This window comes from Fukomys damarensis, unplaced genomic scaffold (genome assembly GCF_012274545.1).
Source record: "Fukomys damarensis isolate Sample0158 unplaced genomic scaffold, DMR_v1.0_HiC HiC_scaffold_33, whole genome shotgun sequence".
In the NCBI taxonomy this organism is placed as follows: Eukaryota; Metazoa; Chordata; class Mammalia; order Rodentia; family Bathyergidae; genus Fukomys; species Fukomys damarensis.
In genome coordinates, this window is record NW_022900945.1 from 19,487,594 (window position 1) to 19,515,437 (window position 27,844).

Here is a 27,844-nt window from a genome sequence, read left to right on the forward strand (position 1 = left end):
AAAAAAAAAAAAAAAAAAAAAAAAAAAAAAAAGAACAAATAGTCACTTGCACATTTTAGTGTAGTAAATTATGTATGAAAATGTTTAGTGTCATTGGAATAGTCTAACTCCTATCTTTGTTGAAGATGGCTTTCCTAACCATTTATTCAATTTTACTCTATAATCTAAAGTCTACAGTTACCATGTGTTTTTGATCATGTCTGTTTCCCTCCAAACATTGTGTGGAAGATTTTCTCAAAAGAAAGAAGCGGCTGTGCTATGACTCATACTTTTGAGAAAAGTGAACCTTGACTAAGATATTTTAATGAAACAGGCATAAACATATACACACATATAAATCTATGGAAATAAATTATTTTTATCATCTAAAATATGATTTCTGTTACTAGTCTAATTTTTATATCTGGCTGAAAAACAAATTGAAGCAGAGTTCATATCCAACAGCGACACTAAAATGTCTCATTTTTCTAAGTTTTAAAAACACACCTAACAAATATAAATTAAAGAAGAAATTATTTCCTAAGAATGATAGTATTTAGTGATACTCACTGTAAGTCCTGGAAACCCGGGAGGGCCAATGCCACCTACAAGTCCCTATTGTAAAAGAAATACACAAAATTCAGTAAATATAATTCCTAACTACTAAAGATATTTTCTGAGTATTAAGGCAAAAGTTTATAGGAGAGAATATGTCAGATTTTTCTTTCTAGTACAGCTAAATTCTGAAGCTTCCTTCCTCTTACACATCTTTCTGTGAAGTACAAATCTGTAGAGGCTCTTTATATTCTTCAAAAGTCTCTGGACTCTATGCTTTTGCATTGTATATGAACATCATCTAGCCAAGGTTACAGAATTCTCTATTGTTTGTATATACTTAATAAGGGAAGTAAATATGATCCATAGTTAACATTAGATAAAACTAGCCTGTATATTATATGCAAAGATAAGTCACCTATCACAATGTGTCAATGTCACAGAATTAGTATGGCACAGGGTATGGGAATAGTACACCTCTGGTTTTGCATTCAAATTATTTGGAAACAAAGGCATAGTATAAATTATAAAGAATTGTAAGCCAATAAACTAAAAATATTCAGTGTACTCTTGAATTTAAAGACTCAAAATGCTCTTCAAGAGCATTATTCTTTCACAATATGATGAAACTCATTTTAGAATGGTAACTCTTTCCTAAATTGAATATCACCATTTGAATAATCCCAAAGCAGAAGACTTCTCTATAAAACATAAGAACTCAGATGGACAAATGAAAGGTCTGAGAGCACACTTTACATGAGACTGGTTAGTATCATGTATTTTTAATATTTTGTTTAAGCTTGTAAAAATAACTCTGATAACTGCATATCATGATGGAGTGAACTCAAAATATCTTTCGCTTATTTCACACATTCACAATCACAGATCAGAATGTGTAGTGGTAGGAAAACTGGATGACAGCGCTTATTCACAAATGTGATCATTTGAATGGCCAGTTCAGGTGATGATGGTAAAATGCAAGGGTGAGCACAGTGTACTCACGGGACTGCCATCAAGTCCAGGAGGGCCTCTGTCCCCAAAGTCACCTGGATAGCCCTGGCAATGAGAAAGAGAAAGCATATATAAAGGACTTCTTTTTACTCTGTTTTCTAATTTTAAAATTTGGTAATGGAAAACATGTATTGCCTAACCACTAATTTTTTTAAAATTTGTGTGTCTGATTTATTTTACTTAAGATTATGGTCTCCAGGTGCATCCACTTACATAAAAACAACTTTTATCTTTCCTTATGGCACAGAAGTACTCTATTGTATATACATACCACATTTTCTTTATCCATTCATCTGTTGGTGGGCTTGAGGGCTGTTTACAAGATTTAGCTGTTATAAATTGTGCTGCTATAAACATGGGTAGACAGATATCACCCTGGTATGATGCTTTTAACTCTTTCAGGAAGATACACAAAAGGGGCACAACTGGATCAAAGGGAACCTCCAGTTTTAGTTTTTTGAGGAATTTCCATACTGATTTCCACAGTGGTTCTACCAATTTACACGCCCACCAAGAGTGGAGAAGGGCTCCTTTTTCCCCACAGCCTTGCCACCATTTGTTATTGGTTGATTTCTTGATAGCCATTCTTTCTGGAGTGAGATGGAATTTCAGTGTTGTTTTAATTTCCATTTCTAGAATGACCAGTGGTGTTGAACATTTTTCATATATTTATTTGCTGTTTGTATTTCTTCATCTGAGAAATACCTATTTCAGATGTCCATTTTTAAAATAGGTTTTTAATTTGGGGGAGTCTGACTTTTCAAAGTTCTCTATACATTCTAGATGTTAGTCCTTTGTCTGAGGAATAGCTGGTAAAAATCTTTTTCCCATCCTGTGGGTTGTCTCTTCAGTCTGTTAATGGTTTCTTTTGCTGTGCTGAAGCTTTTCTAATATTATGTGATCCCAGTTATCGATTCTTTGTAATATCCCCAGTGCAATCAGAGTTTTGTTCATAAAGTCTTGGCCTCCACCAATGTCTTAAAGTATTTAACCTATTCTAACTTCCACCAAATTAACTGTTTCTGTTTTTATATTTAAATCTTTGATCCATTTTGATTTGAGTTTAGTGCATGGTGAGAGATATAGGTCTAGGTTTAGTGTTTGGCATGTGGAAAGCCAGTTTCCCAGCATTATTTATTAAAGAGGCTATATTTCTTCCAGTGATGGTATTTGGCCCCTTGTCAAAGATTAGGTAGCTGAGGGTGCTTGGAGTTGTTTCTGCATCTTCCATTTTGTTACACTGATCTTCAGGTCTATTTCTTTGCCAGTACGAAGCTGTTTTTATCACTTCAGATTTATAGTATAACTTCAGATTGGGACTTATGATACCTACTGCCTGGCCCTTGCTGCTTGGAATTGTTGTTGCTATTATAGGTCTTCTGGTCCCATATACATTTTAGGATTTTTTTTCTAGTTGTTGGAGGTATGCTATTGGTGTTTTGATTGGGAAAGCATTAAATCTGTATAATAACCTTGGAAGTGTAGTCGTGTTAACTGTATTGGTTCTGCCTATACAAGGCTATCTTTCCATTTTCTGATGTTTTCTTCAATCTTCCTTTTCAGAGTGCTGTAGTTTTCAATGTATAGGTCTTTTACTTACTTCATTAGATTGATTCCTAAGTTACTTCATTTTTCTTGATGCTATTGTGAGAGGTGTTGTTTCTCTGATTTCTCTCAGCGAGTTTGTTATTTGTATACAAAAATGCTATTGATTTTTGAATGTTGACTTGGTATCCTTTTATGCTACAGAATTTGGTTATTAATTTTAGGAGTCTTGTGAAATTTTTGCAGTCTTTTATGTAGCATATCTTGTCATCAGCAAATAATGATAATTTAACTTCTCCCTTTTCTATCCATATTCCTTTTATTTCGTTCTTTTGTGTAATTGCTCTGGGTAATGTTTCTAGAACTATATTGAAGAAGAGTTAACCACTACATTGTAATGCAATCATTTTTGCCCTACAATTCACTAACTTTACATTTTTGTGTTTTATAAAAATCATTTTGCAGGACACATAATATATAGAAAGTTAAGTAGAAGCTAACAATCTGTTCATTATACAAAGAATCACTGAATCACACAGAATATAACCAAGATTTGTATATGACCCATTCATTACTTATCTCTGCTATTTCACATTGCTCCTAAACTTCCACCACAGAGAAGTAGTAACTCTTAAGTACTTACCATGTGTTTAAAGTTTTATACACAATATTATATATGTATATCATTTCATCTTCACAACAGGTCTGTTCATTAGCTACTAATATCTTCTCTTTGTAGTTGAGGGAGTTAAAACACTTGTACTAGACCAAACACTAGACCACTAAAAATGGAGAGGACTGAGATTTTAATGGAAATAAAATGATTCTAGAGTCTATGCTCTTTCTACTTGACTACAGTGAGTGCTTCAACCCTTCATTCCAAGATCTAGTGTATACAACTGAGAGTCCTTTACATGCAATTTTATTGGGAAAGACATCATACAGATAGACAATGAAAATGTAAAATTGTGTTTAATACCATTGAAAATTCTACATTGTAAAATTACAAAAGGTAGCCAAGTAAGAATTTCTCATTATAAATTCTATTGTAAAAATAAATCAATACTCAGTTACTCTTTTTTATACACTAAACTTGTTCCCTAAAGATTTACTGTTGGATTTTCCAACTTTTAAGCTCACCTTTGAAAAACCTACTCTAAAATAGCAAAATAAGATTTACTATTATAAACATTTCAATAATATTTTTAAAAAAATTTAAAAGAACAAAAATAAAAGTAAATCATTAAATATTTACAATATCTTTATTTTGGAAAGCACGTGTTTAACAGACTGTCAAAAAAAATCATTAGTTCTCCAATACATATGTGAATGGGTTAAGTTCAAAAGATTAGCTTAACATCAAGAAGAAAATTGATGATGTCTGTAATACATAGGTAACATGCAGAAAGCACAATTTTTCTTATTCTGTAATTAGAAGATAATCCAAAAACCATTTATGTAGTTAAACACATTTTAGCCATACCCCTTTCAAAGTCAGTTGAAGTTCAAGTAGGCGGTTTGCTTTTACTGTCCTTGGAAGTCAAAGTCTGTTGTCAACAAACTTATAAATCTGCAATACATTATTCTATTCAGTCTGAGATAATATGGATATTTGAAATTATTTATGATGTGCAGGTAATGGAAAACAAAGATGAAAGTCCTGTGATAGATTTGAAACATTAGAGATAATTGACTTTTTAAAACAGATCACACAGCTTTCCAAACAGCTCAGTGATATAATTTAGAATGGGAGACATATGGTATGATTGCCTTAATGTAAAATGACTAAAATAGGCAAATCCATGGAGATAAAAAGAGCTGGGGATGCAAGGGGAAGAATGCAGAGTGACTGCTAATGAGCGCTGTGCTTCTTTTTAGGATGATAAAATGCTTTAAAAATAGTATGATGGCTGCACAGCCCTGTGAATATATCAAAAACTAACAAATCATACACTTTAAAAATAAATTTTATGGCATATGAATTTTATCTCAATAAAGTTGTGCTTTAAAAAACAAAGACTTGAGCAGTCTATAAAGGGAATAAGATTACCAAAAACATTCTTGGGACTCAGTGAGGACTGCCTTGATGTGCTAGTTAGGACTCACTGCCCTCTCTAACGTATTCAATGCCTCAGCTTCTCACAAAGTTTGTGATTTCTCTCTACCTGGGAGAGAGAAAATGAAGAGGAAAGAAGGGTGAGAATTTTGATCAGTACTTCACTTATTACAAAACCCGTATCTTTTACAAGCGGCACAGAAACAGGAAAAGAGTCTTAAATTATCAGGAAACAGCACTATGTCATGCAAAACGCTGCATTCAGGCTGAGAAGAAAATTAGGTAACTAATTTATCTTTCCCCTTACTGAATGATCAAATCTTCACCACAACCTTACCACGATTTCTGTCTGCAGTAGCAGGAATGGTACCTTCTACATATCTTCCTGGCATTAAGATATGAAGATACAGCCAAAAAAGATGTGAGGCCTAACAGGGTTTAAACTGTGGCATCCAGCCTCAGGGATGGACTCCAGTGATCTACATGTCCTAGTATTCATGCTCATGTGTGGCTCCTCACATCTTGAATCTTGGCTGACCAACGAAAGATAGAAGGGACCGGGTACGACTTCTGAGACTGCATTGTAAGAGACTCTCTATGCACTCCCACCTCACACTCAGGGCAAGAGAAGCCAAAATCATGTTTCAAAGATACTCAGGCAGCCCTTGAGCGGAGGAAGTCAGGTCTTCCACTCAGAATTAGCACCAATTGGCTCAGCCAGTAAGAAGGCTACTATAAAAGCAGATCCTATGTGCCCAGCTAAGCCTTTAGATGACTGTAGCTCCAGTCAAAATCTTGGGTGTAACTTAATGAGTTAGGGCTACCTAAATAAGCCACTACCAAATTCTGACCCATGGAAACTAATAAATTATATATATTGATTCAGTTCTCAATCACTTACTTGGAACAACTTGTCACATGGTTACAGATAACCAATACATAGTAAGAAGAATTATAGGGCATGCTGTGCCAGTGCTCAGTGCTAGATCCTGAATGATATGAGCATTAAATACTTTCTCTATACATTTATTGTATTTGTTTGTGATATGCAGGGCCTTCAAAAGTGCAGAGTCCAGAGCAAGTGTCTCTCTTGCCTGAGCCTAATGATAGTACTGGTATCAAACATAGTAGCTATCAAAACTAAACCCAAAGGAAGTGTATTAGATTTGTTACACTGTCATATATAGGTGGGGTTAGCATTTTAGGTCACTCAGAGTTATATTTGGTAGTATATTTAAACGTATTAGAACAATGGAAAATTTCCTTCTAGGGTTCTTTTCTTAGCTTTAAAAAAGATCAGGAAAATATTTTCCTAGCTCTACAAGTGTTATTTTTATAGCTCTACAAAGAAATTACAGAAAATAATGCATATAGAAAGATTCGGAAAATAGGAAGACCAAAAAATGCATCAACTAGTAATAATGAGTATAACAACAAAATTTAAAAAACAAAATCTGGGGCCAGCTATTTAGCTCAGTGGTTCCACTGCCTGCCTCACAAGAGTAAGGACCCGAGTTTGATTCCTGGTACCAAAAATAAAAAACAAAACTAAAATAAATAAATAAATAAATAAATAAATAAATAAAATCAATACAAAATTCTTCTGGGGAACATGTTCTTGTTTTTCTAGAAAAAGGTTTAAAAACAACATATTCAATGTAAAGGAGAGGTAAATAAAAATCATCATTAAACACTGGTAATAAAAATACACTCAAAATAAATTTTATTAAAAATGTATCCTAAGCATCATCGAACTTAACAGAAACACATTTTTCAAAGACTAAGTAACGAAAAGAGATACAGAAATGATAAACCTATATATTACTTCTATACATTCTATGCATCAATGAACATCACCAAAAATACTGGAATTTGAGGTGAGGGGATCACCAGGAGTTCAAGACCAGCCTGGGCTACATAGTGAGTTCAAGGCCAGTCTGAACTACACAGTGAAACTGTCTCATAAAAAATAAATAAATAAAACTGCACTGCCTGGTAGATAATATTATTTGAAAGGATGAAACAAGACCACTGTAGAAAAAAAAGCAATAGTGTGAAAGGCTCTGTGATATTCAGTCTTTACATCCTTCTTTTCCTTGTTACAGCTAGCACAATTTGATCCACATCTGAAAGGTCGAGCCTGTCTTCCTAGTTGAGACTAATTCTAAGCTTTGGTAGGAAGAATTTAAGTAGCTCTAGCCCAATTCTTGGACATAGGCTTAAGCCAGGCTTAGCTACACTGGGCCTCTGTTCCTAAATTCAACTTCCTGCTTTGTTCTTTTTGGGGGAGGGGGCATCATCAAACTCAGGACCTTGCACTTGCCAGGCAGGTGGGGCACCACTGAGCTAAACTCCCATGCCATCTCATTCTTAAAGACTGGTTATCAGTGTGTACTATAATTCTGAGTATGGAATCTGCCTCATTAGCTTCAAAAGCAGATTTAGTACACAGTATGTACCACTCTTTCCATTTTCCCTCAAAGAAAATAGAGTCCCTAAACCCAAGATAGCCCTATCATACATTCACTAACTCTTCTGTTTTTGATGACCTATGAGGCTCTGAGTTTTCCCTGATGTTTTCTACTCTGAAAATAATTACCTGTCTAAACTTTCACTCGTAGGTGTCAGATTTTTGTGAAATCGTGCTCAGCCTGCTCTTCTTCAAAATCATCAGTCACATCTGAGAGTCCCACTTCTCAGTGTCTACCCCAACTTCGTGGGTTGGGGTAAACTCCTAGAATCCTCCATACACATTGTCACAGAATAGTCAGGAAAATATCATGACTACAGGGCATGCCCATGAAAGTAGAATCCAGAAAATAATTTTTTGTTCCTGAAAGCGGACGAATGATTTAAACCTTAATGACTATTTTCCATAATACTCTAGTGACAGTGGTACTTTCTTTATCGTCCAATTAACTACAACTTTTTTTCCTGAGGCAAAGAAAGCACTTTCTGTAAATTATCCCATAAATTGAAGTATCTGAGGTACTACTGTGTAGTATGTATCTAAGGTTGTCTTGGGTTAAGAATAGAAGCTATTAATAAATGCCAAACAAAATGATCTTACACTGTATTCTGAAATTCTAACATTAGGGTTAGAAGCCAAAATATAGTTCACTTCAAATAGACTTCTCTGGCAGAAAGATAGATGAGAAGAGATGTTCATTCTATAGTTAGAAAAGTAAACACTTTTGAAGTGTGGGTGCCTTAAGGATATTATTTTGCCCACCATTGTAAGCTTATAATGTTTTGTGTATGAAGAAAACTGATGACGGTTTTGCCTTTGTAAAACATTAACTGTAATGATTTACTTATAGTCTATTCCCTACTGGGTGCAAAAAATCTCCTTGAAGAACACCTATATTTTAACAACAGTTTCCTAAGTGCTGTTGAGAGTAAATTCCATTTCTATTTCATTTTTACCTTTGATCCTGGCAAATCAGTTCTACTAAACATGTTTGTAGATCTTTGGAGCTACATAAATTTGCATGGCAGCTTAGTACAAAAGAATAAGCACTGATTAAATCAAGCTAAGCACCCTGTAAATGCTTTTGTAAGGCAGCTATAGAATTTCCTTACAGGAGCATTGCAGAATAGTTTGGAAACTTTGCCCTAAAAAGGAAGCTACTTGGAATTAGGTATGATACATGAAATATGAAGTTATCAAATGCATCCTCAATTTTTTCTAAATAGCATTTTCTTTCCTGTTATGAATCTATAGCTGCTTGATGCTTTTAAAGAATCTGGCCCATAGCAGATATGATCCAAAAATCTTCTTTGCAAATGATGACAGCATAGAATATAAAATAAAATGGTCATGGTATGGTGTTTAATAAGTCCTAAATAATAAAGTTTGTCTGCCATTTTGTTTTTATCTGAGATCTCTTTAGTTGAATTCAAATATCCACAGAAAGAGCAAAAGGATGGGTTAATAGTGGCTTCTTGGACTTCTCAACCTTCAAAGGTCAATTTTATTGAAAATATCTATAGTTCCATGGTTGTCTTCTAATAATTGGCAAATAAGGGTTTTGATCCAGTTATGACAGGCTAACGGGAGACAGGTAAGAACTGCAATACTTCAAAATCATGAGTACACACATAAATGTACTAAAATGTAATTGTATGTACACAAAATCCTTAAAAATAACCGCAGGGATTAATACCTTATATGGAAATCCTAATATAAAGAGCATCTCATAAAAGGAAAAAGAAAGCATTTCAAATGTCAACAAAAAATAAGAAACAAATGAATTTGTTAATATAATTCTTATTACTCTCCTACCATACCAAATTCTTACCAAAACAGTTATCTTATTTCAAAGTAAAAATCCTGGTCAAAAAAAAAAATGAAGAAAGAAAGAACATTGTGTGACAAATATCACCTATCTCTATAGATGCTAAATACACACAGTATTTTATTTAGGGAAAAATGAGTTTCTGGGAAGACTTAAATAGAAATAATTTGCAACATACATGTTAAATTTGAAACAACAATCTGAGACTAAAATAATAACTACATCCTTTTAAAAAATAATTACCTCTTGAATAAAACAATACTATTTAAAATGTGTCCATTTCAGTAACATTCATATATCTGCTGTGTAGGAGAAGACTTTTCTTACTTGTACATCTACACATAAATTCATTTTTAAAAACACAGAGAACAGTAAGCTAGTTCACAACAAATTAATTTCATGCTTAATGTTTACTCTGGGAAATAAGTGATAATTTGGTCAGCAGTATGGGCAAGTGATTTTTACTAACATTTCCCAAACTCTAATCTTAGTAATATAACTAAATCATCAGTGGACAGTTGTGGACAAGGCTATCTCCTCTATGTTTCTATTCTATCTCCCCTCTCCCTCGCCCCATATACATATATATGCATATATAGATAGATATACTATGAGGCCAATTAATATTTTGTAAACTGTTCATGTCAAACATGCAGCTTTAGCACACACCTGAGAACCCAGCTCAGTGATGAATCTTATTCTGTAAAAGAATCATATCACAGAGATATATGCGTACCTATGTTTATAGCAGCACAGTTTGTAATAGCTAAAACTTGGAAACAGCCCAATTGTCCATCAGTTGGAAACTGGATAATGAAGATGTGGTTTTTCTATAAAATGGAATACTACTCAGCCATAAAGAATGAGAAAATAGATTCATTCATAAGAAAATGGATACATATTGAGGATATACTCCTAATTGAAATAAGTCACACATATGTAAATACCGAATAGTTTCTCTGGTGTGAATAAACTGTAATAGTACATAAGATCCTAATGATATAATGGACAATGTGAAATAGGAAGAAAGGAGCTAAAGGTGTAGGGAAATTGGGAAGAGTAGGGGAAAGGTAATCAGGGGAAAGAAAAAAAGTATGAGAAAATGAAAAAATGCAAATGAAGTGTTTGTAAAGGAGGAGGGGAGGAGGGGTGGAGAGAGGGCAGGGGTATGGGGAAAAATGAGAACCAAGACCTGTCATGTAAAGGTACAAGATCCCAATGATGAATGTAACTGTACTGTATACCTAAAATGTACCAATAAACTCAATGACGAAAAAAAAAGAATCCTATTCTGATTACACACCTGAACTTAGATTGTACAGTATTTCATGTCTGTTGCCTTCACTATATTGACTGTATTTCATTGCCATACGTACTATACAAAATGAAGTGATTTATGACACCAATTCTGCCATCAGTCTCACACGTTAAAAATCAAAGTGTAGCAAGGGGGTGTGTAGCTCAGAGGTAGATTAATTGTCTGGGATGCGTGAAGCTTTGGCTCTGATACCCAGCAACCCTCCCTACAGTGGAAAATGTTACAGAAAACTTACGAGTTACTACTGTCCTTTGTTGTAGTGATTACCTCGATTCCTTCCCAAAGCCTCACCTGCTCACAGGAAGGGCTTTGAAAGGTGGCTAAATCCTGGCAGCGCTCTATTAAATGTGATGCTAGGGGGAAGCGTCTGACCAGAAACGCAGGTCACTGGGCACTTGACCTGGAAGCCTCCCTCCCCAGCTCCTCCCTTCATCTTCTGCTTCCTGAACCCATGGCCTGAGCGGCTTTCTTCCACCCAGACCCTCTGTCCTGCCATTTCTGTGTATAAACCTGCCAAGTGTGCACTGAATCTTATGTGGTCCGAAACAAACCTCTCCTCCTTCAAGTTGTAGATGTTGAGGATTTTGTCCCAGAGATAAGGAAAGTGAGTAAGACGTTATTTAAATTACATGTTATAATGTTTTTGAAACTGAACCACACTCCTCATTGAGAAAAGTAATTCCACTATGTAAAATTTGAAGGAGACAACGTCATTTAAAACCCAGAAACAGGGAAAGTTTGATCCTTGGTTAATAAGTTTTAGTTAGCTGGGAGTAAGAAGTTTGGGTAGCTATTGGACAGTAGGGTGACGACAGAGAACAAGGTATTGCATTTCAAAAAGCTACAAAAAGTGATTTTTAATCTTTTGGATATAAGGAAATGATAAATGTCCAAAGAGGTATGTATATTTGATCTGATTTAAACATGATACAATGTAAACATGTATCAAAATATTCCATGGTGTTACATAGATAGGTAGAGCTTTTATACATGTATCAGTCAAAAATTAACTTAGGAAAGGAAATGCTTTAAAGATAAGTAAAAATGATATTTTAATAAAATATATCTTGTAAGATTATTCTAATGACAATAAATGAAATAAAGTCCCACAGCATTGCTATAAGCAGCCTAAACTCTTAAATTACTTTTAAATTAATGGAAAAGTGGGACTGACTGTCTTTAACAAATATACAGCCACATGTTTCAGACACCGACACACTTACATTTTAGCATTTCCAGGTTTCTGTTATATTCTTTCAAATGCATAGGTGTCATTATGGTGGCTTTAGTTCTGTCTATGTATTTGAATGTTTACCTCGTATATAACATCATATATACTCATAATTTAAGAAATTAACAAGAAAAACTTGCCATATTCATATCCAAAATACCTATTTTTCACTTCAAATATTATCAGCAGATAGTTTTCATTTTGCTGCAGTTATAATAGCAACAAATGACCATTTTTTCATAGAATTCTAATGATCTAAGTTAAAATGCAAATATCCTATCATGCATAATATGTAGCTAGTATGTTTTTCCATAGTGTGAAAGTTATTTGGTGGTGGTTTTATTTCTAACAGAAAAAGTAAAGAGAATATTTATACATAGCAATAGTATTCTAGATCCATCTCTGAGGTCAAACTTTCCATAATTGTGGCTGCAACTGCATCTTACTCTGAGTACTTATCATTTCCTTATAAATATGGCCACGTGACTTTGTAGTAAATCTAAGAGAAAGTACATATAGCACACATTATGTTTTACAGTATCAGACACATTTTCTATTATAAATATTAGTCAGAAAAATGGGATATATGTTTTTTCCAAATATAATTGTGAAGGATCATAAATCTATAACAAATACATATATTTTAAAGCAGTGAAACTTAATGGATTTTGCAGTGTAAAGAACAATATAATCCAGGAGCCCTGTAGTCATTTAAAAATTTTTAACTTTACTGGTACAAGTTAGATATACATAATAATCACATTCGTCACAGGGAATTTGTATCAGTACACCGTGGATCTGAATTCCCTTTAGGTAGCCATTCACCTTCCCTCCCTTCAACTCCTTTCCCCCTCCTTATTTACAAAAGGCCCTTTCCACTTTTTCTTTCTTTTCTCACCCCCCCCCAAGTTTCCCCTCTTTTCTGAAAAATTTTTTCTTATTTTACATTGTCTATTATATATTTTGGTCCCTATTTACACTTTTAGTTTCTCACACCAGAGAAACAGTGTGATATTTACACATGTGTGTCCAATTTATTTCACTTAAGAGTAAAGCTTCAAGGCTGGGGATTTAGCTCAGTGGTGCTGCTGCTTGCCTTACAAGTGTAAGGTCCTAGTGTGATTCCCCAGTAAAAAAAAAAAAAAAAAAAAAAAAAAAAAAAAAAAAATCCCCAAAAAAAAAAAAAAAAAAAAAAAAAAAAAAAAAAAAAGAGTAAAGCTTTAAGAGGCATCCATTTAGCTATAAATGTCTCATTTAGCTATAATACTCAATTTATAGAAAAACATATCTTTTTTTAATCCATTCGTGGTTGATGGGCATTTGGGCTGTTTCTGAGATTTAGCTATTACAAACAGAGTCACCATAAACATGAGCACATATATTACTGTGGAATGACATTTTAAATTCTTCTGGGAACATACCCAGCAGGGGAAGAATTGGGTCAAATGGAACCTCTAATCCTAGGTTTTTGAGGAATCTCCACACTGATTTCCGCAGTGATTGCAGCAGTCTGCACTCCCACCAACAGTGGAGAAGGGTTCCTTTTTCCCCACAGTCCTGCCAGCATTTGTTGTTTGTTGATTTCTTGATAGCAACCATTCTTTCTGGGGTGAGGTGGAATCTCAGTGTTGTTTTAATTTGCATCTCTGGAATGACCAATGATGTTGAACATTTTTCATATATTTATTTGCTGTTTGTACTGGTTCATCTGAAAAGTGTCTATCCATTTCAGATTGCCACTTTTGGATTGGGTCTTTAAATTTGGGTGGTCTATTTTTCCCCCCAGTTCTTTGTATATTCTAGATATTAGTCCTTTGTGTGAGGGACTACTGGCTAGAATTTTTTCCCACTCTGTGGGTTGTCTCTTTACTGCTGGCGATTTCTTTTGTAGTAAAACATTTTTAATAAAATGAGGCCCCAGTTGTTGATTCTTTGTCTTATTTCTCATGTAGTCTGGGTTTGTTCATGAGGTCTTTGTTTAACCCTATGTCCTCAAGAGTTCTACCTATTCTCTCTTTCAGCAGATTTAGTGTTTCTGTTTTAATATTTAGATCTTTATCAATTTTGATTTTAGGTTAGTGCATGGAGAGAGACATAGGTCTAGTTTTAATCATTGTCATGTAGAAAGCCAATTTTTCCAGCACCACTTATTAAAGAGGCTGTCTTTCCAGTGAACATGTTTGGCCCCTTTGTCAAAGATAAAGTGGCTGAGTGTGTTTGGGGTTGTTTCTGTATCTTCTAGTCTATTACACTGATCCCTAGGTCTGTTTTTTTTTTTTTTTCAATACCATGCTTATTATTATTATTATTTTTTTAATCGCAGTAGCTCTGTAGTATAATTTCAAGTCAGGAATTGTGATATCCCTTGCCTTGCCTTTGTTGCCCAGAATTGCCTTTGCCCTTTTAGGTCTATTCTGGTTTCAAATGAATTTTAGAATTGTTTTCTCTAATTCTGTGAGATTCGTTGTTGGAATTTTGATTGGGATTGCACTAAATCTGTATAATAATTTTGGAAGTATGGCCATTTTCACTCTACTGGTTATTCCTACCCAAGAACAAGTGATTCCTTTCCATTTTCTGAAATCCTCTTTGATTTCCTTTTCCAGAGTACTATAGTTTTCAATGTAGAGGTTTTTACTTCTTTCATTAGAGTGATTCCTAGGTATTTCATTTTTTTTCAAGGCTATTTTGAAATGTATTGTTTCCCTAACTTCTTTCAGTGTGTTTGTTATTTGTGTACAGGAAGGCTATTAATTTTTGAGTATTGACTTGATATCCAGCTACACTGCTGAATTTAGTTATTAAATCTAGATGTTTTAAATTTAGGGTTTTTTGTTTTTGTTTTTGGTACTGGGGATCGAAGTTGGGTTCTTCTGTTTTCGAGGCAGGTGGCAAAACCACTGAGCTAAATCCCCAGCCCTAAATTTAGTTATTTTTAAACATAAATTTTCCTTTAAGAATTAAAATCTGACCAAGACCTGTCATGTAAAGGTACAAGATCTTAATAATGACTGTAACTGCACTGTATACCTAAAATGCACCAATAAACTCAATGAGAGGAAAAAAAGAGAATTAAAATCTGCTAATGAGATAGATTATGGATGACAATAACAAAAATTATATCCATATTTTAATAAGTGAGAAATAAACACAACATTAAATTATATTGCTCTACATTGAACTTTAAGAAAGAAGAATGAAATTACCTGTCTTCCTTTAATACCCGTCTTTCCACGGATCCCAGGAATACCCTAGAATATAAAAAAGTCCCAGGTAAATATTTGTTGAATGAGCATATTTGAATTTGTTGAGCTAGATACTATAGATCTTTTCTTCTCAAATTATCAGTTAATAAAGTATGCCAAAAGCAGAATTAATTGTCTTACAAACTAGCGTGATAGTCTCAAAAGTTAATATACTCAGTTGAATTAGGCCCTTTCCTTCCTCAAAACACTTTCCTAATTTTATTCAATAATCCATCCCATCTATACTTTCAAGTGAGATCCTGACATCCCCCAAGTGCTAGTTATTTGTCCAAAAGTGGGCACATTACCAATGATGGCACAAACAAAAGAAGGTCATGTGTTCCATTCCTAGAAAAGGATGCATTCCTCTTTGTCTTCCTCTCTGGATACAAATAAAGTTAATTTATCCCTTTCACTGGCAATCTTGCAGTTACACAGGAAACCAGTTATGGAGTAAATCTAACACCAAAAAGGCAAGGAAGAGAGGAAGATGATATCAATTCAATGTCATCTTGTATCTATATCTCAACTTACCTATTTCCGGTCGTGTAAGAGCTGTAGGTATAGTACTGAAACACCCAGACTTGTGAGTCGGAATACTTGTGTCCTAATCCTGGCTCACTCCTATAACCTGCTTACAGTTTAAGTTATATCTCTGTGCTTGTCTCATTTTCTTCATGTATAATGAGTCTAACAACCATTCCTATCTCATTAAGTTTTGTGGGCAATTTAAAGGAATTATTTATAGAATGCATTTACACATTTTTTGCATATATATAAAACAACTCAATAAATGATAAACTATTACCATCATTATTATTACAAAATTTCTTATTTTAAAGCCAATGCTATATATATTTTTAAAAATCCTACTTTCTATAATCACTTTGAGATTTGTAGTTACTCATAAACTTCAGGGACTAAGAAATAGATCTGAGCTCGGCATGTTGGTACATGCCTACAGTCTCAGCTACTGGGGTGGCTGAGGCTAGAAGACTGCGTGAGCCCAGGAGTTCAAGGCCAACCTGGGCAACATAGACTCTACCTCGGAGGTAAAACAAAAACAAAAACAAAAAAAAAGGAAAAAGGAAAAAATAACTACCAGAATGATGTTCAAAATGACAGCTCTAAAATTTAGAACTTTTAGAAGATATCATTGGTTGAAATAATCTATTTACTTACTTTAATGTCACTTGATAAATACTCATGTCTCTTTATCAAAAGAGTTCACAGTGGACAAAAAGATTCATTTCATTACAACTTTATATATCTTTACAACAACCAGCCTTTAAAAAAAATAATATTATATTTTTTCAAATTTAGTAGTTTTCCTAAATCACAGTGAGAAGCTTAAAAATAATGCAGACAAAATCATGTGAGATTTTAAATATACCTGTGTGTATATAATATCTATTATTGTGTATGAATATATATTTGTGTGTGAATATATGCATATATACATGTATGTGTATGTCTAGATGTATACTAACATAAAGGATTTTTTTCTTCCTGTTTTCTAGGATTTTTTTTTTTTGGCTCTTCTGAACTTACATGTTTTATAACATAATAAAAACACCCTGGTATCTTGTTCATTCATGGCAAATAATATGACATAGGATATGATAGGTACAATATCATGAAATTTTCTTATATATTGAGACAGGTCTTGACATTTTCGTGCAAACTGGTCAAAACTATGAAGTATAATTATAGCACCACACTTATCAATGGCCAGTGTCAACACTGGATTCAATATCCTCCAATCCAAGATGACAACATTTTTGCAAGTACATGCAATATTGGCTTATTAATTAATTTGTTAGAAATAAGTTCCTTTCAAAGAGTCAAAAAAGAATCACATCATGAGCAGCAGGGTCATTAATAATATAAAGTACATATACATATTTGAAGCAAGAAGAGGAAATTCGATTTTTTGCATCATAGATGGATATATCATCTGTTAATCTTCTGTGCCACTGCAGGTTAACTGGATTGCTTGTGGTATTATGCTAAAGATATTATTTGTTACTGAAAGATATTATTTGTTATATTCACCAAGGAAAATCTTCACCTCATATCACCAAAGACTTAGCATTTTGATTGTCATTACAGAACATTTAAATTCTGAATATTTCTTCTCCGTGGGGTCATGCACAAGTAATTACAAGAAATATTATTTCATACACTTACTTAAAAACCTATATATTTGAAAAATACATTTAGCAAAGAATAATCTGGCTCACTTTCATTTGCAAAGATCACTTTCTAGAAATGAAAACGTTGGCTTGAACTGTATTCTTATAATGATGCCATAGAAGGCTAACTTCTGAATATGACTAATTTTGAACTTTGTGATAATATATTGATACCATTTCCCTTTTTTCAATTAGTAATGAATATAAAGGAATAAAAATAAAAATAATTGAACTGCCTATAATATTGAAAACTAGATATGATAAAGTTGCAACATCAGAACTCAATAGCTTGCTTAATCTTCTTAAGTATAAGAAAATATTATGCAAAGATTCTATCCTTATTCATAAATTTGTACATTTATGAGCAGCTATGTCCCATGATTAAACAAAAAATGTATCTCCTGAAACTAATTTATTTACTATGAATACATATAATGCTTTATATTCAAATTAAAGATTAAGGAATTATAAAATTTCCTAATTAGATATTTCAGTATGTATTTTTAATTCGCTTTAAAGTATCTAACCATATATGTTCATGTCACATCATTTCCTTTTAACAAAATTCAGTAAGATTTAAGAAAGTTACTTATATTTCTAGCAGAGGGTTTTTCTTAAACCTGGCTTATTCACTTAGGAAACCACCTCCCTGATATTTGAGTTTATGAATCCTGCTACTACATTTTCATAAAAATATCACTTTAGAAATAGTGTTTGAAGGAAATACACTTACCCTTTCTCCTTCAGGTCCCAATTGTCCTGCTTCTCCAGGAGAGCCAATGAATCCCTTAAATCAAGAAAATAATCTTTACATTATTTTTTGTTTGTTTTTTTTGGTACTGGCCATTGAACTCAGGTCCTCGTGCTTGCAAGACAGGGGCCGGAAAGACTGAGCTAAATCCCCAGCCCTCTTTACATTATTTCATTTGAACATTTATCCCACAAATCTAAATATAAGTAATTAAAATTTTATTTACAATAATATGAAATTATAAGGTTTAAAAATATGAGTAACTTCCCCTCACCTTACTGTTTTTGTAATGGAAGTTACAGATCAACCTTTTTGTTAAAAAAAAACATGGAATATAACTTAAGAGATGGAGCTGATTAAAAACCAACAGGACCAAACCTTTTCCTTCACCAAATTTTATAGCTGGCAGAAAAAAATGTATATAATTAAATAAAATGTAAGGCAGAAGTGAAGTATTAAAAGACTATTAGTACAGAAGAGGAAAAGATTTAGTGTGGTAGGAGGTATGGGCAAAGGAAGAAGGTTTTAAGGGAGGCTGTGACTTCAGCTAGAGTAAGAGACACAATAGATCTTTTTAAATGGTAACCACATTTTATGTGTAAGAATCTTTGGAGAAGACCAAAGACCCATCCTGCCTTAATGAAGACTTCAATCTGGTCTGAGATGCAAGGGATACACACAAGTATCAATGCAAGGTACTGAGTTCATCCTAACATAATTTAGTTATGTCCTACCTGTGGCAAATGATGTACTTCATCAGTCTTATAGGTAAGGGCACAGTGGTTTGGGCCAGATTAGAGTTTTGTTTCAAGCTAAAACTTTCAGACTTTATATTTCAGATACATGGAAGATGTTGACTTTGTGACAGTGGGCAGTGCCCTGATGTCAAGATATACACAGTGTAATCAAAATGTATAATAAATGTTTAAACTAAAATTGTTATTACTGTGAAAGACACATTGCCATCAATGCCCCTTCAAAATACTTCCTCTCAGTTTGAAGACACATACCCTATTGTTCTAAAGAAGTTCTAGAAATCCTCTTCCATGAGTATCATTAGAAGTTACGATTAAATATGGTGAATGCTACTGCTGAATGCCTTCAAATAGATAGGCAGGCTCATAGAAATATTAACATGAGTCTTCCCCCCCCTTATATTTATTGCATCTATCACTGTGATTGCCAGTTCTTCTTCAAAATAAAAAAGGTAAGCATTTTGAATTGAAGCAGCTACAACACTGCAACTAAAGACGCAAAAGAAGAGGACTTCCAGAATTGTTTCAGACTGGAAAAAGTGATGGGGTGTGTTTGAAATGAGCAGGAGTATTTTCAGGGGATTAATGGAAACATCTTTCACTGTAATAAATTTTTTTAAGATAAACTTTGACTATTTTTATCATACTTCTAAAATATTAACCATTGATAGGATCTAGAATACATACAGGCAGGAAACACTGAATGTAGGAGAACCTAGAAGGTTCTTGCTCTTTAAATGCTCCAACTTTGAAGGAATATGGGTCTGGATCATTAATTCAACAGGCATTATTTTAGCATCCATTGTGTACCAGATGCTGGGGTCATAACAAAGAATATGAAAATCACTGCCCTCAAGGAATGCAATTTATTAGAAAAGAGGCTTGTATAAGTGAGTAATTAAAAAACTATGATACTTGTGACTTAATTATGTAGTTAGTGATATGGTAAGTTGAAGAGACAATGAGAATTTTGGAAACAGAATAAGCAACTGTGCCTACAGGAGGCAGTATTTGAGCTGAGTCTTAAAGAAAAAGAAAGTCAGGGCTGACAATATTTGATCAATCAATTAATAGAAATAAAAATCGCATCGCATGTGCAAAGACTTACAATTATTTCTATGTGGTTGGTGGGAAGAAGTTAGGTTGGAAAAGATGGCAGGGCCCTTATTAGGAAAGGTCTCAAATGTTATGATGGAAATTGTGGAATTTATATTGTGATTCATTAATGAAATTAGGCATAGTTTTGATATAACCAAATTTGCAGTTCATAAAACTCACTTGGAGTCAGCACATCTTTGAGCCAGTATCTAAGTGTCAAGGCAAACACGACTCTAAAGTTTATGGCTGGATTGATGGGGAAATGGTAAGTACTGACAGAAGTATGGAAAACAAATAGGATAACTGGATTGGTAGAGGAAAAATTTTCTTAGTCATTTTGTGTGATCATACTAGAACATACAAGTATATTTACCTTAGAAAATCGGTGATATGGGGCTCAAAGAAATCGCCCATTGAAAGGTAAAAGACTGAAAAGACAGATTATGTCTCAAGAAAAAACAAAGATAATAATAATCACTGATCAGATGGAGGCTGAAATGAGTATGAAAGAGAATGATTCTGGAATACAGAGAAAAGAAAAGATATAAACGATTTTGAAGCAGGGATAGAATAGACCATTTTTACTAAGTTCTAAAGAAGGCCCACTTATTTTGAATTACAGAATGAGTCACTTTTCAGAGTAAATACACACCACCATATTAATAAACTAAAGAACTCAGACATTAAAGAGTAAATGTCATTTGTAAATCTATAGCAGCAATATGCTTAGTATCAGAAAGGTGGAAGCAACTCAAATGCTCATGTAGATGAGCAGATAAAATATAGTCTACACATACAATGAAATATTGTTCAGCGTTAAGAAGGAAGAAATTCTGACAGATGTTATAAAATGATGTGTATGACAATTATGCTAAGAGAAATAACCCAGTCACAAAAGGACAAATATTATGTTTCTACTTATAGCAGGAACCTAGAGTACTCAAATTTATATAGGTAGAAAGTAGACCGGGGATGTGGTGAGGGGAGTCATATAATGGATACAGAGTTGGGGAAGACTAAAAAAAAAAAAGGTTTCAAGAAATGACAATCATAAATATATATGTGCCAAATACTAATGCCCCCAACTATACAAAACAAATATTAATGGATATGAAAAATGAAATAAGCACTAATACAATTGTAGTGGGGACCTCAATATTCCACTGACACAAATACACAGATCATCTAGACAAAAAATCAACAATGAACTAACAGAACTGATCCAAGTCTTAGAACAAACGGACTTAGTAGATGTCTACAGAGTGTTCCACCCCATAAAATCAGAATATACATTATTTTTGGTTGCATATGGGTCACTCTCCAAAACAGACCACATGCTAGCTCACAGAACATGCTTAAATAAATACGAAGGAATTGAAGTTATCCCCTGTATATTATCAGACCACAGTGCAAAGTGCATACTGGGGAGATCACAGCCTAAGAAACTGCAAAAATTTCACAAACACCTGGAAATTAAATAACACCCTATTGAACAACCATGGGGTCACAGAGAAAATTAAAGAAAAAATTAGATTATACAATTAAATGATAATGTCAATACAACATAAATGAATCTATGGGACACAATGAAAAGCAGTTTTACGAGGGAAATTCATAGCAGTAAATGTCCATACTAGGAAAACAGAGTGAGCTCAATTAAACAACCTAATGCTTAACCTTAAGCTCCTAGAAAAAGAAGAGCAAGACAACCCAAAAGTTCATACAAGGGAGGAAATTATAAAGATCAGAGGAGAAATTAATGCAATGGAGACTGAGAGAACAATACCCCCCCAAAAAAAATCAATGAATCAAAGAGTTGGTGTTTGGAAAGAATAAATAAAATTGATAAACCCTTAGCTAGCCTTATCAAAAAAAGGAAAGAAAAGACTCAAATTTATGCAATTAGGAATAAAAAAGGTGAAGTCACAACAAATCACCAGAAATACAAAGGACCATCAATACCTACTTCGAAAACCTATACGCTAATGAAATGTAAAAATACAGAAGAAACAGACAGATTCCTAGACACATGAACTTCCAAAGTTGAACAAAGAAGATATAAAAAGTCTAAACACCCCAATTACATTCAGTGAAATTAAACATGTAATTGAAACATTACCAAAAAAGAAAAGCTCAGGCCCTTGTGGCTTCACTGCTGAATTTTACAAGATATTTAAAGAAGAGCTATCACTACTACTCTTTAAACTCTTCAATGAAATTGAAAGGGAAGCAATACTTCAAAATTCATTCCTGGAAGCAAGTATTATTTTGATTCCAAAAATCAGGGAAAGACCCAACCAAAAAAGGAGAGTTTTTTTTTGTTTTGTTTTTTAACTATAGGCCAGTCTCCCTAATGAAAACAGATGCAAAAATCCTCAGTAAGATACTGACAAACAATGCAGGGTATCATGGAGAAGATCATACACCCTGACCAAGTCAGATTTATCCAAGGGATGCAAGGACGGTGCAACATACCTAAATCAATAAATGTTACACACTATATTAGCAGAATCAAGGACAAAAACCATATGATGATCTCATTAGATTCAGAAAAAGCATTTGACAAAATTCAACACCCATTCATGATAAAAACCTTACAGAAAATTGGAATAGATGGTCTTTATCTAAACATGACAAAGGCTATCTATGAAAAACCAATAGCCAATATCATTCTAAATGGCCAAAACCTAAAAACTTTCATGCTAAAATCAGGAACAAGATAAAGATGTCCACTGTCACCACTCTTGTTTAATATAGTTCAAGAAAATTAGCCACAGCCATTTGACAAGAGAAAGAAATAAAAGTAATAAAGATAGGAAAGGAAGTTAAACTGTCACTATTTGTGGATGGTATGATACTCTACATAGAACATCCAAAAAAACTCTGCCAAAAGATGGCTAGACTTAATTGACAGACTCAGTAGATTGGCTGGATACAAAGTCAAAAATAAAAAATCAACAGCCTTCTTGTACACAGATAATAGACTCACTGAGAGAGAAATTAGGGAAACAATTCCTTTCACAATAACATCCCAAAAAATGAAATATCTAGCAATCAATCTAATGGAGAAGACAAATGACCTCTACACTGAAAATTATAGCACTCTGAAAAAAGAGATAAAGAGGATATTTAAAAAAATGGAAAGATATCCCTTGCTCCTGGGTAGGAAGAATCAACATAGTGAAAATGGACATACTTCCAAAACTTCTATACAGATTCAATGCAATCCCTAAATCCCAATAGTATATTTCACAGAACTTGAAAAAACAATCCAAAAATTCATTTAGAACCAGAAGAGACCTAGAATAGCAAAAACCATTCTAGGCAACAGACACATGGCAGCGGGTATCACAATTCCCAACTGCGAACTATACTACAAAGCCACTGTGAAAAAACAGCATGGTACTGGCAAAGAAACAGACCTGAGGATCAATAGAATAGATTAGAAGATGCAGAAACAACACCAGACATACTCAACTACCTCATTCTTGACAAAGGAGCCAACTATCCTCACTGGAGGAAAGAAAGCCTCTTTAGTAAATGTTGTAGGAAAAACTGGATTTCAACTGGTCAAAGATTAAAACTAGACCCTTATCTTTCATCATGCACTAAACTAAAATCCAAGTGGATTAAAGATCTAAATATCAAAACAGAAACACTAAACTTACTGGAAAGTAAATTAGGTAGAACTCTTGAAGATATTGGCATAGGAGAAGACTTTATGAACAAATCCTCAGTAGCATGAGAACTTGCACAAAGAATAAACAACTGGGATCTCATTGTATTAAAAAGTTTTTGCAGTACAAGAGAAATCACCAATAGAGCTAAGAGACCTACAATGTGGGAAAAAACTTTTACCAGATACTCCACAGACAAAGTACTACTATCTAGAATATATAAAGAACTCAAAAAAAGCACACCCCCGCAAATACAAAGAATGGATTCAAAAATGGGCATCTGAAATGAACAGACATTTCTCAGACAAAGAAGTAAAACTAGCAAATCAATATATGAAAAAATGTTCAACATCACTGGTCACTGAGAGATGCAGATGAAAACAACACTGAGATTCCACCTTACCCCAGAAAGAATGGCTGCTATCAAGAAATCAACCAAAGGAAATAAGGGAAAAAAATGTGAAAAAATGAAAAAATGGTAGCAAAGTTTTGTAAATAGGGAAGAGTGAGGGGGTGAAGGGAGGACAGGGGTATGGGGGAAAAACAAGAACCAAGGTACGTCATATAAAGGTACAAGATCCCAATGATAAATGTAACTGCATTGTTTGGTTTTAATGTACCAATAAACTTAAAGTTTCAAGGGGAATGATGGTGATGATTACATCACAATGTGAATGTACTTAATGCCACTGACTATACACATAAAATAACTATATATAACTATGTATAATACTACAGATATATCCATATTTTTAAAAGGAAAAGGAAAATAATGTCTTGCAAATCCTTTTTAAATAGCTTAGACTAAGACTGTGGTTGGGATTTGATCTGTAATGGTGAAAGCAAGTAGGTGTTGTCATAGCAAAGGAGTATTCTTTTTAGATAAAGTAAAACAACTTATACAGACTGAAGAAGCCAAAATTAAAAGAGAAATAGAGAAAATTAATTTCTTTCTATTTAACGTCAATAAAATGAAATGTTTATAATTTGCATAATTTGAAGCCCCGCAGTTGGAGAACAGAGAATATTTCTATTGAAATGAAGAATTCAAAAGTATTTCTGAAAGCAAAGCACTTAGGATTATTGAAGGGAGCTATGTACATTTTCATAATCATCAGTTTCATTTGACTCCAAATGTAAAAGGGGCAGGCCTTGGTTTAATACAGCTTTTGTTTTGGTTATAAATCAGAGAAACAGATACTGAGGTACACAGATCAGTGAAGTAAATAGGCAACTGAGAAGTTGGGGGTTGAAAGTCACACCTCTGTCCAACATAGCCTGTACAGGGGACAAATGTAGTATTTTATAAATAAATGTTTTAGAGGAAACAATGTCATGTGCGATTAATGACGTGTTTCATAAAGGCCTATAGTTAAAGGCTTGAACCCCTGGGTGAGGCCAGTAGGAGACGGTGGAAGTTTTAAGGGGAGAGGCCTCCTGCAGGTTTGTCTACCCTGTGGCCTATGGGCCCACAGGACCAACACAAAGACAACACCTGTATCTTTGCTCCTTGAATTGAAAGCTGTAGAACTGGTAAGAGGTAATGTTGTGTTACCAGCAGGCTCACTAGAAGAGTGAGGAGCGGCCCGTCACAATTCTACCGGTTGAAGTACTCAGCATATTATTGCACCAAGAAATGCCAAAGGAGGGTTAAAAAAATTTCAGTCTACAAAGTCTTTGTAAATAGGGGAGGGTGGAGGAGGTAAAGGGAGGGCAGGGGTATGGGGAAAAAATGAGAACCAAGAGCTGTCATGTAAGGTGCAAGATCCCAATAATGGATGTAACTGTACCATATACCTAAAAAGAACCAATACACTCAATGAAAAAAAAATATAGTCTAAATGTTTATATTTATTATAGTAGCTCTCTTGATGCTACAAGTGTAATCAAGTAACTTCCAGTCAGAAGATAATTTATCAGATGATTCATAAAAATATTCACATGCAATGTATAACATGTAGTAAATTAAGAAAATGTAAAAGTTTATATTTCAGTGAATATATTGCTATGATTTTTAAACTAGATTTGAAATTAACATCCAAGGCCACATTTGAGACCTTTTGTGAATGTACAGTGTCCTCCCAATGGAAAAAAATCAAGATAAAAAATTACATAAAAGTGGAAATGCCTTCATAATATATAAATTTCTATATAATTGGTAATTAGCTGTGTGTTATTTTGTTATAATCTCCTAAATGACTGATTATAGACCTAGAAAAAAGTTACTTCTATGTTTTTTAAATGCTTTTACAAACACACCTGTCAAAACCTAAAATTACAATATTAAAGGCACAGAAAATAATTTTTTATACGAATGGGAAAAAGCGCCAACAGAAAGAAATATAATACAATACATAAATGGTATACAAACTTAGAAAAGTCCGTGAATCACTGAAGCAAGAAGAGAAAATTCAGAGAGATTAAGCTAGTTCTACAGTGCCAAATATTTCTTGCACACCAGATATTATCTTATACAGAAATGAAATTAAATAATAATTATAGAATCTGGGTAGTGAGCACATGTCATATTCTACACATCGTGTTCTAGTTAAGAATGCTAATCTCATTCCATTCTCACAATCGCCTGAAAGATGTTTCATTATTACCTTTTCATAGGAAAAATGAAGCACTAGAGGTAATGATATCTAAAGTCACAAAACTAGTAAGTGAAGGATCATATAAAAACAGTGGTCTCCCTAACTTCTCAGCCTATGCTCTTGACCACTAATTTCTTCTTGCTTCCCAAATCTATGTAGACGTGCCATTTCAGGGAAATTTCTAAGACGCAGGAAATGAACAACAACCTGGTATAGTAGAAACAACAGAAAGCTAAACGGTAGCTTGGTTCTTGTTCTAACTAGCAATAACTGCCACAGCAAAGTTCTTTTAGCTTGCTTTTTTCTCCTCTGCAAAATGGACCTGTTTTATTTCACAGGATTAATGGCAGCATAAAGAAGAAAACACATATGAAGGTACTGAAAGTATTTAGGAATTTTTAAAATGTAAAGCTTTATTACTGTCCATATTATTTAAATTCTTTATGCTTTACCCATTTCTAATAGGTGTTTTTAATTAAAAAAGGTGTAAACGTACATACACTAGGAAAACTGGCTATCAAAAATAGGGAATTTTTAAAACAGAAATTTTAGTTTATTTTTACTAAATTTTCCTAGAATGAGCTTTTGATTTTAATTTGTAGCACACACACACACACACACACACACACACACACACACAATTTTTAGAACTCCTTTCAATGATAAAAAGTGGCTAATCTTTAAAAAAAGAGAAGTGGAATGGGATTTTCTTGGTATGATAAGCTTATTTCCTTTTCCGATATTTCTTCATTCCCGATAGTTTTTGCATCATAAAATTATCTCACTTTGGACTACTGTGACTTCTTTCTAATCTCTTCAGTTTCTTCCATCAAGACTTCCCAGATTTATATAGGTCATATATAAACAGTACCATATATGTGTAAAGAGTACATTCTAACATGCCAGACAAACAGTGAGAAATTAAACAAATAATGATACAAAATCGACCGCTATGAGACTGTTGTATGTGGCCATAAAAATGAATATAGCAAGTGTATTCTTTTCAGACTAAACTTGTGTTAAATTAAAACTTTCTAAACAAGTATAAAAAATAATAAATGCTTTGTAGAGTTCATTCTACCTCTATGCAAGCATGCTTAACAAGATTAGGAAAATGCTTACTTACTCGTACACCTTTAGGACCTGGATTACCTTCTGGTCCAGCTAATCCCTAGTAGGAACAAAAGGCAATGTCATCACACTGTACTACTTGAAAAGTGTTGTTTCCAATTTACTACAAGTATAGATAGCACTGTATCATTTTGAATACTGTGAAATTCAGCTCACTATACCTAATGAAGATTACAAATGTTCAAGGAATTATAGAATTTCAGAACCAAAAGAGGCATTGTATATACTTTATACACAAATATACTTTGTTATCTAAATATAGTACAGTAAAAGATACTGTTAATCAAGCAAATTTTTTCACTGAAATATTTCATGTTAGAAAACCGAGTTGTTTTAGAATCATTCTAATTAGGCAATTCTAAAAGATATCCCTATAATTTTTAAAAAGACAAATACTTTTCA

At 33.6% G+C, this 27,844-nt stretch overlaps 1 protein-coding gene across 8 annotated transcripts in view; it reads right to left on the reverse strand.

Moving 5' to 3' along the window:
- Col24a1 (collagen type XXIV alpha 1 chain) overlaps nucleotides 1-27,844 on the reverse strand; it is a 304,025-nt gene that overhangs the window by 226,719 nt on the left and 49,462 nt on the right. For all 8 annotated transcript variants that reach the window (XM_019209372.2, XM_019209374.2, XM_019209375.2 and 5 more), the window contains 5 exons: nucleotides 27,438-27,482; nucleotides 18,167-18,220; nucleotides 15,200-15,244; nucleotides 1,537-1,590; nucleotides 550-594 (listed from right to left, as the gene is read on the reverse strand). In XM_019209372.2, the coding sequence (XP_019064917.1) occupies nucleotides 550-594; nucleotides 1,537-1,590; nucleotides 15,200-15,244; nucleotides 18,167-18,220; nucleotides 27,438-27,482 (243 nt within the window). The remainder of the gene's footprint in view (nucleotides 1-549; nucleotides 595-1,536; nucleotides 1,591-15,199; nucleotides 15,245-18,166; nucleotides 18,221-27,437; nucleotides 27,483-27,844) is intronic.